Consider the following 10,947-nt stretch of genomic DNA (forward strand, 5'->3'; position numbering starts at 1 on the left):
ACAACGACGCAATTCGTTTCGGAAGCCTTCTTGTGCACGACAAGATTTTTTCAAAGACTATACGCGCAACTTAAGGGCAAATTCTCTGTTCCGGGCAGGTTACGACATTTGCAAACGTCTATTGTAAACATTTTTTAACCTATATCACCGAACACAAGAAGGCGACATCAACAAAATTTTTAATGCATGCCGTATTCTTGGTAAAGGTGTGTAGAGACGGGTTTAATCACATGTACAGGCCCATTTGCAACGTTCATGCGACCGGCTGGTGATTTATGGCTGGCCTTTTTTGTACGCCATTTCCGCAACGCCAGCCGTAGTAGCTATGTGAAGCTAGCTGCCTCAGCCTGTCCGCGCATATACTCAGATACTCAGTAACAGTCAGAAGCCATTGGCCGCATAGAGATTGGCCAGAGTTCATTTTTGTGTAAACAGTTTTGCTGTCTTGTTTTACGCTGCCGCCATCCTTGAGAGGACAGAGAAGAAAATCTTGTAATCAACCAGATAATTTTGTGCAACGCAGGAAGAATTAACCAAGAAACTTTTGCTGTATTTTCGCGAAATCCTGAAGCCGCCAGTTGTAACATACTCAGAAGAAGTAGGCATGGCTTCCACCGTAGCAATTCCGCAATTTTACAACTTTCCCGGCACCATTCCCGGGCCCCTTCCTGGCCCAATACCGACTCCGATGCCCCAGGCCACTATTCCGATCACCACCGCATACGGGGGCAACCCTCCTAATGGGGCGACACAATTCCAGAATCTCCAAATTCCCACCATGCAAGTGCCCATCGTTCCAGTGGGCGGAGGCTGCTACAACGAGTAAGTGGTTTGTGTTTTTTTTTTATATAAATACCTTGATTTAGTGAAATTAGTGGGTGATGTTGAAAAAGTTTATAAATACTAATGTTTGATTCTCTTATTATGCGCCGGGAACGGCACCGTGTAGAAAAAACTACAAATTATTTTATGTGTGGGACGAGTTTAAAGCTAGGCGTTTAAATAATCCACACGCACATCAACTCGGTAACGGTTTTTCTCATTGCAACCTGATGCCAAACGACTTGGCACTTAATGACGTTGAAGGGAAATTATTGGAGATGTCTATTTCAAAGATATTTTGCGACGTGAAGTGTTATCTTGTAAACCCCTACACGTTGAGATACACTGTAGAGAATATACGTCAAAGAATTGCGGAGTGGTACACTGTCACTAATTGCTACAAAGACATTAACGGTGCGACACATAGGGCGGTAATGCCTACGTGGCTTGACGTGTTTGGTGTCACAATATAGAAAGCTAACACTAGTGATTGACGTATTGGCTGTAATAAAATGACAACACACTAATATTTTGCGTTGTATATTTAGGGTGGTTTTGTAATTGCATCGACAGCATGTGGTGCCACAATAAATAGGCAAAAAATATTTCGTGACAAGATAGTTGGCCAATGGTTTTTATTCTTTGTTTTCGTTACGTGAACAATGTAATTAATTTAAAAAAAACATTCCCAATGCGACTTTAATTTGAACAGCCGTATATCCTCAAAACATGTGTGCACACATCATAGAGACACCCGGCTTCCAGTAATTGGAGGCACTGCATGCGCGGTCCTTATGGCGCCTGCACATTGCTTAAGTCGGGATCATAGCAAGGGAAACAACAGGGTAGGTTGGGAGGTGTGATGGCTGCGCCGCGCATAATAGACGCGCAGACGGTCGCTCTGTATTATCACAAGGCAGAGCTCGGTGCTGTGATGCTGCTGCGCGGAAGTGCTGCACAGGAAGCCTGAAGGATCGCTTCCCTCCGCTCGCATCAGAGAACCAGCACTTTACACACACACACGCACTAACTGAAGGCTGCTGCTATACTGCTGACCGCCAGTAAAGTCCTATCTGATTTGCTGATTTATAAATATACGTGTCTAATTTGTTCACTATAGTTGGTGCTGTATGTCATGTCAACACACTTCAGGTTGACGCCAATGTAAATTTTAACATATCCTTTTTATGGTGTGCTTACAAAGTAAATATACATGGCCTACTACACCGTGACACAGTTCAAGGGTAAACATAAACAAGTAAATCGCCACCAGTAGAACGGATGTTTTTGCATAAAAATCGACCTCACTGTGCCGACTGTGCCCTCTGCAAAGAAGGAAGAAAGCTTTGCTTAGTTTCGGCCAGCTTCGTGGTTTCAAAAACGATATTTGACTGACCCCGTTTTCGGCGGCGCCAACCTCCAAGTACATTTTTTCGTGCTGGAAAAAACAAAGAAACATGCAAAGATTTTATGTTTTGACTTTCGCAAACTTCGTTGCACTTTTGGACTCACAGCATGCGTATTCATAGCTAAATATAGCGCGACTAAAACAAACCTAGCTTGTTGGATGTGCGAAGTGACCTGACTAATCCCATGGTGTCCAAAACATCTTGTAGCAATTCTTGCCGAACCAAGTTAATTATAATTCACGTTGCTTATGTACGAGATTTGTTTAATTTCCTACCAGTTTTATGCGTCATTTGACGCTGGCTGTTATGCTTTCGCCATATGGCATTTCAGTGACATTCAGGCGACATTTTTTCCACTTTTAGATTTTTTTTATAGGCGTTGTTTGCAATCAGTCTCATACTTTTAACTCTCGCAAATGCGTGCGTGCCACTGTTTTCGGTTCATCTAAAATTACACATTTTGCCCAGAAAATTGTCTACAATAGTTTTTGAAACAAATACCTTCCACAGTTTCATTCCCACACTGCCCATCCCAACTTGTGGCTGCGTAAATCGCATTGCAAAATCGTATTGGCAAATATTTCGATCAAAATTCCTGTTTCTTGTTTCAGTGGCATGGAAGTTGTTTGGCACGGAGAGTTCAGTCGTCTGTTCAGCACATTTTACCCACCTCACGTGTGGTACCTCACAATCACCAATTCTGCACCGCCGCTGAAGTGGAAATTCCATCGGGATAGCGCCAAAGTCCGCTTTTGCTGTCAGGTGTGGACTAGTTTTTAAGAATAAAAGCTGCTGCTTTAATATACATTGTGTCTACGTGACTTTGGTTGCGTCTATATCGTTATAAGGCGTTGCTTTCGCAAGGGCCTATTTTCTTGCCCATATACGTTGCTAAGACCACTCCATGCATGCAAATTGTTTAATTCGGAAACTCCATATGTCACGTTCCTAAACGCCATCTTTTAGGTTGTCGATAAGTGACATATGGTTTTTTGGTCACCATGCCAGTTTTTGTCATTGGCTCGACCATCGTGTGAAATATAACAAAATGTGGTTTGTTTACGTGGATACAATAAAACCCCGGCAAAAAATTTAAAATTTTAATTTTTTTTAAAAAATTTATTCAGGACTGCGGCAACGGTTGGACGTCAATGAAAGGTCGAGTCACCTTCTGGTTCCACCTAGACTACGCCACAAACAACGGCTACGTGCAATTTAAACTATACGGACAGCAGTGCAAGAAGTGCAACTCGGGCAAGTTTGAATACGTGATGTGGTACCCCGAAGAAGTTTCCAAAGTAAGTTTTTTCGGTCCTTGTAACGTGCTGCATGTTTTGTCAGAATTTAATATTTGTTTAAAAACGGCCTTCGAAGTTGTTGGCGACTATTTGGGTTTTACATGTGTGAGCAGAGGTTTTAGCAAATTGCCTGAGTCAAACTGGGTTTTCCCATTCAGTATAATTTTAGCTTCAAATGTATGGTGCAAGAATACTATAGGTTACAACATTTTCAATGAAACTACCCAAGCAAAACAATACATTTTAGTAACGAATGTAAAGCCGTATGATATAGTGCATCTTGGGGACCGCAGTTTTGCTATTGTCAATACATACATTTAGATGGCAGAACAGAACAGTGGGCGTGTTTCGGGCAAAATAGTTTTGCAGAAATGCGCCACTTGCACTGTGAACCGTTGGCGCATGTCACGCGTTTCATGACGAGCATTATTAAACAGGCGGTCAACAGATATTACACATAGCGATTTCAAAAACTTATTAGGAAAAGCCTGTACATACTTTCAGGCGTATGTTACACGGCCATATTGTGAATATGCTGCCCGTTCTCAAACCCCTTCCCTCCACGAAACCTCCCCACGTCAATAAACACAGACCCTCAATTTCCTGAGAAATTGTCGCCCGATCAATACGGTCTTTGACAATATGTTTCCCTCCCGGCCCATCGCTACATTTCCATTTGGACGCTGATGTGCAAATAATTTTCCAAGTACGTTTTGGCCGTCCGTGCAGCCGTGCGAACCCCTCGGCCTATGGTCGCCAATAACCGGCGTTTGCTTTATTCTTTCTTCCAGCCAAGCAAACAATGGCGGGCACAGCGTTTGTGTTCATCGCTGCATAGTGTTAGTCAAAATAGATTCATAGAATTTGAACCCAAATCGTGGAACTCCAGTAGCGCGTATCGACCCTATTGTTGTCGGAAAAACTGACGCTAGTGGGTTTCATACGACTTTTATGAACACGAATTCAGTAAAAACGCTTACATTTAAAGACCAAAATGGTTTAATCACATTAGGATGGCAAAGGTTTTTTTCTGAGGTTTGTATACTGTTTAGTTATTTGTTTAAGCGCTGGGTAACTTACAAATGCGTTTTCGTCAACACGTATTAAATGCGCTCTTTTCCGAAAGCGGGAAATGTTTATTAGAGGTTCCTAGGATGTGTTTTTTTTCAACCATCTGTTCAACAAGCGATATTTCATTATTGGTTCGCTCAAAAAATGCGATGTATCAGGAATTGACGATCATGCCAGCAAAGACCTGACACCTCACCACATAATACAATCACCTATTTCCGCAAATGTAGCAATGTGTTCTAGTGGTTTGTCATTTGGTCATCAATAGCGCTGCATGGTTATGCCGGAAGCAGGTTTTCCCAGGGACCACGATCGTTTGTTAAAACGTAAAACACAAATTTTGCTTCGCTGTGTGTGGAAATAAAGTTTTTATGGCGGTGAAGTTTTCGTCAGAAAACATCAGGATTCTTCGATTCTTTTGAAACTCAATGCGAGAAAGGAAATCCGAACAAACATAGCGACCGCCCGCTATAGGGGCAATGTTTGGGCCTAATAAAAGTCAGCGTAGTCAGCTTTGGTTGAATGTTGAACTTATATTATCATGGGATTAATTTCCACCGCATCGCAGTCATGGTTCCATGATTGCAAAAATTGTATCGTTACATTGGTCCACGCCTATAGCCTTATTTTCAACATTATATAATTAACTTCATATTTAACAAACAGGTCTGTTATTACCAGTAGTGCAGAGACGACACGCGCGGTCGCTAACAATAGACGCCCTAGCACAGTTAGTTATACCATCCGGTCCTGGTGTTCCGATGTCGACTCGGTCCCATTGTTGTCCAATGCACCGCTTTATCGACGCGGTTTTGGTTTGTGCATAGTGGTAACGTAGGCACTTTCGTTCAAACCCTAAATATAGTAAATCCTGACCTGTACAGATTAAAGGAACTATAAGAATGAAACCGATTTGAAGCCTCTAAACTGTATTGAAACTTAGACTGCATTACTGATGCTTATATTTTACATCAATTAAGGTTTTCTTTATTTACTGTTGCCCTAATTTACTATTTTATTTAGGTAATGTGCAACGTGTACAACAAGGTAGGGCAGACATACTATGGGTTTTTGCAACCACCAATCAGAATTGATAGAAGACCGGGACGTCCCAGAAACCAACACAATTCAGATCTTTGCCAAGCTTGTAGAGACGGAGAATGCGACCAGGTACAAAAAAGTAGAAGTTTTGTTGATTTACACCCAGATAAATAACATAGCAGTTGCGCATATTTATACCTGCAAACAATACAGTATGGCACTTTTAACAATAAGACAGCGAAGCCAATGCGACGGGTGCAACCAACCTCTCACACATTTTGGTGTCTATTAATTTGTGCAGTCGTTTTAATCCTAATGAGATGTCACAAATTTGCAGCGTAAAAGTTGAAAACCCAAACTTATAAATTAATGATTTTTTTTTCAGCAAAGATATAAGAATTTTAAATAAGTGTGTTTGTATTCTCAGGCCCGTCCTATAAAGTCACTGTACAACATTGGCGGAATGGTGCAGGCGCCAGTCGCCATACCAGCACCTCCAGTACACGACTCGATCGAAACTGCAACAAGCGGCTCCAGCCCCGAACCTCCGATACAGCAGACAGTCACCGTGGTGCAGGGTTACGCCTCTTCCCAAACCAGCGACTCTTCCGTCTCTCCGTCTACTTCCAACACTAGCCAGGGAATCATTACGTCACCGATTACCATTACCGGCAGTATGCAACCTATCCTTACCTACTCAATCATCCCACCAAAGTCAGCAGCCCTCTCCGCCACATCGTCGCACTTTATGCCACAGAATCCGCCACCTGCGCACGCTAATGGTCATTACATCTACCACCCGAATCCCTTTCCACTGGTGAATGGTGCGATTCCCGGAATTCCGCCACCACCGCCAGTTATGCCGATGCTGCATGTGAAACCACAGTTGGCCAAACTACCAGTCAACGGCCAGACAGAATCTAAGGATGCTGATGATGATGATGATGATGACGTTTCTGTGGTGATTAATCGAAAACCGAAAGATTCCGATAAAGTTAAAACTGACGGGAAAGAGGCGGCAAATGCGGGTGCGGAACAAAAGGAGTCGCAAGATTCAAACAATGTCGGTGCACAAAAAGAAGACAAGGAACAGGTGAAGAAAGATGAACTCGTGAACGTGCTGCCAGCTTAAAAAGGATGCTTGTCAAATTTTTTTGCATGAGCTTACGGACGTCATTCACTACTTTTAAAACGACCAGTCTATTGCAAATTCAAAACGCTAACGAAAGGCCGTCACAAATGCTTCTATCTATGCCATTCGAGTCACCAAGGACTGCCTTTCCTTTACGCTCCGCAGCAAGTGTTGAAATTTATTTCAAGTGATTTGCCAAGACGTCGGCCATGACCATGTAGCCCACAACCCCCGCATGTGCTAACCTATTCTTTCTTTCATTCATCATTCCTTTTGCCACCAAGCTTTTTTTAGTCGCAACACTGTTTGATATCACTCCCTTCGCATTGAAAAACATTTTCTTACAGATCCATAGGGTAACGTGTCAGCCTATTCTTTTGTCAGGCACTCTCACGCTCTAATTTCCCGAGGAGCAGTTAGATATATTTAAAGACGACACGCTTTCATTCCCAGGTGCTCCTACACTCACAAAACAATACTGCTTCGTATCCCACCAGTAACTGTAGCATGCTATCAACTCCATCTTGAGACGTTTATATTTTTGTGTAATGTCCACATGCGCTTTGCAGCTTAACCATGCGAAACATTTGTTGAATCAGCTTCTTCACTTTTAAATAAAATAAATACAAAGGTAAAATAACAAGCAACGCATGAGCACTGGAAGCCAATGAGTGCAATCGCGCAACTGACACAATCAGATTAAAACTCTTTGCTGCCATCTAGCAGACATCATCTCGTCCGAACAACCATCGACGCCTTTACAATAGTCGCGACAAAAATACGTCCTTCGCTGGCCAGTTAAACCTGTATGTCACCATGATGTCTTTCTTTCGTTTTCTTGTTGCCCTGTGCTGCGAGAAATGGTGATCATCATCAACCGTTGATTACAGCAAGTGTATAAAAAAATTTAAGAATTTAAACAAACGTTCATAGTTTTATCATCATAGCTTATTTGCTAGTTGTGTTTGTGTGTTGTGATGTTGCCTGTGGTTGTAACCGTCTTCTTTCGATCTGCAACGCTTTCCTAATTTTTAAACTTGGTTTTAATAGATTTGTATCAAACATTGTGGCTAAACATTCATCGTTTTAACGTCCGAATACCGAAAAACGTAACAAAATCAATGACCAATTTTCTGTGTTTGCAAATCTGGTCTGATTTACTTTACTGTGTCCAGTGCATTCATCCGCGTGCTTCGTGTACTGTATAAATGTAGATTCGTTTGTGATGTATATTTACAGCTGTATTGTGATGTGGCTTTGAATGTTTTGCCGATTTACGCTGCGCCAATACGCGCACCAGCCCTCCACCAAATGTTCTTCAGTCGCAGAATGCCTACAAAGGTCTTTCTGGCGGCAGTTTGCTTGTATTTTTTCTTATCTATTTGCCCATAAGCAAACAACTTTTCAAAAGCCGGTTCAAAGGCAAGTTCCACAGCAGCAACCTATTTATGTGTCAATCCCTTGTTAACTACGGGACGACTGCTGTACGTCTGTATGTTTGTTGTAAACCACTTTGTATATATCTGTGCTGTGCCGTCTTTGTCGTTGAAGCAACGGGTTTCAATTTCAATTTTTAATGAAAACATTATGAACAAATGCTATCGTTTATCTTACCAATGCAATTTAGTACAATATATTTCGGCCATTTTTTGCCAATCTAGGTTTAATACCGGAGAAAACAAAAGCTAATAAAACTTGTTTGGTTTGTAAAGGTTTGTGGTCATTGTTTGTTGTTCATGCAGGGTTGAAGTCTGGACAAAGATGCAAAACTCCCTTCGATTCCTTCCATTTTAAGATTTGTAGGCAAAACACAAGAAATTTCGACTTCGAAACCTACCCTGTTGCATAAGTTTAGGCTATGTCATAGCTAGCAACATCTATCTTCATGTACAAGCAAAACGTTCCAAAAACTGTTGATGTAGTTTAAAGGAACGAAATACATAAATTTGTTTTCTATCGAGTGTCGCAACCTGCTATACCTAACAGGATAACATGAGCTGTCTTCTCCGCACGGTGGCGTACAAGTGTTTAAGTCCGCTGTCGGGTATTGTCGGTTGTTAGGCCATTTTTGTAACCAAACTCTTTCCCCACGATAGATACAATGTTGAGTAACTTAACCTGGTTTAATCCTATTAATTCCAATGCCTGTGGCTATTATCAAACAAGGGCTTTGAACTATTATATAAAAGGCATCAAAAAGAGTAAAGTTTACGTACACCATTTAGCGGTTTACAAGCTTCACATACATAAGCGAGTTAAAATTTACATGAAACGCATACCGGGTAACTGTATTGTTTAATAAAAACCGCTGTACAACAAGAAAAATAACAAAAAAAATTATTTCTAGTAAACGTTACGCAAACGTATTGAAATAACTATGAGTCATTTCATTTCTTACGTTTCTTTTAAACCATGTCCTGGATTGTTTGCGAGACATGTTTGTCAGTCATTAATCTTTTTGTTCTTTTTTGCGTCATTACGTTTCATTGGTTTTAAGGTTGCCCTGTGAATGGTGAGAATTCTGTTTCACCACTGCGTTGCGGATGCCACACTTTGTCAACAAGTCTACTTGTTTGTGTTATGAAATTGTTGCAATCGTTTATTGCTTTTAAACTTGTCCATTTTATTAATATACAATGCGTCTAAATGATTTCACGAAGAGAAAAACGCAAACTGTCCACAGGTTACAGCTTTTATAGACCCATTTTCCTCTCCCACCCAGACGAATATACGCAGTTGGCAACATACCTACGTTGCTGTTGCCAAATACATTACCCAAGAAAATTGCAATGTCGAACAACTCCACTTCATTAGTTGTGGTGGCACGTCCAAACAGACAACCATTTTGAGCAATTCCTGTTTTATATGAATGTAAGTAGTGAGATTAATAGGACAAGTATCATCATACAATGGATTTGAAACATCAAAAAGCGTAAATGCAGCATCTGTCGTCATTTCGTTACCTAAGCAAGGTAATTTTTTAACATCTTGGCATTTCCAAAAAGTTTGGGTAACAGCATATTTGGCCTCTTCCTTGGTGAATTTATATCGATTACGTTGCAAGTCCAACTTTTCAATTACTCCAGTAACCGATTGTTTCTTCGCTTGAGCCGAAACTTTCCATAGAAATCCTTGTCCAAAACTTCCATTTGAAGATATGTAGGCTATGTTTCCAAAGTTGTATTCCGGTTTTGGCACTTCGGTGAGACACGAAAAGGCATAATCAAGTAATGACATTACAGTTCTTGTCTTAACAGGTCCGTTTTATATTTAAGCATGAAGTTAACCATGTTTGGCGAAATTGCGTTAACTCCCCTGATAGCCTTATAAAAACTGACGCAGCGATGATTCTTAAAAGGAGCGTACAATTCTAACTGCACCTAGACAACAGCAGGCTTTCTCATCCGATGTAGGTGGTATAAATTATGCACCGAGACACTAAACTGCACATACACCTGATCGGGCTGCTCCCTACCATAAAGATAATTCCTGTAACCAATACATATCGCAAACATAGCAAAATACGACACGCCACTAGACTAACAGCCACGTTTACCTTGTTAAGATCTCTCTTGCACGTAGTCACTGAAAGAATCTGATGATACAACTGAAACCTGAAAGACTTAAAACTCTTTTTGTATAAACCTCACCTGAAGATAATGCCGCAAACATCAATTGGTCAAACCGTGAAATGTATGTCGTTATTAGTTCGTCATGTCCAAACAGGCCGGTCATATGTTTCCTCGTAATATACGTGTGTAAACGTAAGTCAAACAACACGCACGGACAAGCCCAAGCGGGCAGCTTACATCAAACATTTCCCACATCAGTGATGTTGTCAAAGTGACATACACATATAACTATCAATGTAGTTTATTGGTAGAGAGATTTGTGATCTGTTTGTTTACAATAATGTTTCACCATGTTCGGAGAAAGCATGCCAAGAAACCCGTCTTATGTACTATAGACTGACGTTACTAGACTGACGTTACTAGACTGACGTTACTAGACTGACGGTGTCATTATATTTGACCAACTGTTCTACAAAAATAACTGCAGCAGCAATGGTTTCATTGACAAACTTCGTTGTATACTTCCATCACTTGTGTCAAGTATTCACAAAAATTTATTAGACATTAAACATTTAATACGTTTATGAGACCTTTTAAGTTGA

The 10,947-nt window shown here is 41.0% G+C and overlaps 1 protein-coding gene across 1 annotated transcript; it reads left to right on the top strand.

The window, feature by feature from the left end:
• Positions 1-368: 368 nt before the first annotated feature.
• LOC145899470 (uncharacterized) lies at positions 369-8,476 on the top strand. Its single transcript, XM_082988262.1, has 5 exons — positions 369-822; positions 2,843-2,993; positions 3,359-3,529; positions 5,624-5,770; positions 6,069-8,476. Exons 1-5 carry the CDS (start codon positions 605-607, stop codon positions 6,771-6,773), a joined length of 1,392 nt encoding a protein of 463 aa, XP_082844388.1. The 5' UTR covers positions 369-604; the 3' UTR covers positions 6,774-8,476.
• The last annotated feature ends 2,471 nt before the right edge of the window (positions 8,477-10,947 follow it).

This window comes from Ascidia mentula, chromosome 1, assembly GCF_947561715.1.
Source record: "Ascidia mentula chromosome 1, kaAscMent1.1, whole genome shotgun sequence".
NCBI classification, from domain to species: Eukaryota; Metazoa; Chordata; class Ascidiacea; order Phlebobranchia; family Ascidiidae; genus Ascidia; species Ascidia mentula.

What these genes read in the sequence shown, in the direction of transcription:
- LOC145899470 (XM_082988262.1), top strand. Translation starts at nt 605, where the DNA reads ATGGCTTCCACCGTAGCAATTCCGCAATTTTACAACTTTCCCGGCACC. An exon ending in GGCGGAGGCTGCTACAACGA is followed by an intron (nt 823 to 2,842) that starts GTAAGTGGTTTG and finishes TTCTTGTTTCAG; the next exon opens with TGGCATGGAAGTTGTTTGGC. An exon ending in ACCCCGAAGAAGTTTCCAAA is followed by an intron (nt 3,530 to 5,623) that starts GTAAGTTTTTTC and finishes TATTTTATTTAG; the next exon opens with GTAATGTGCAACGTGTACAA.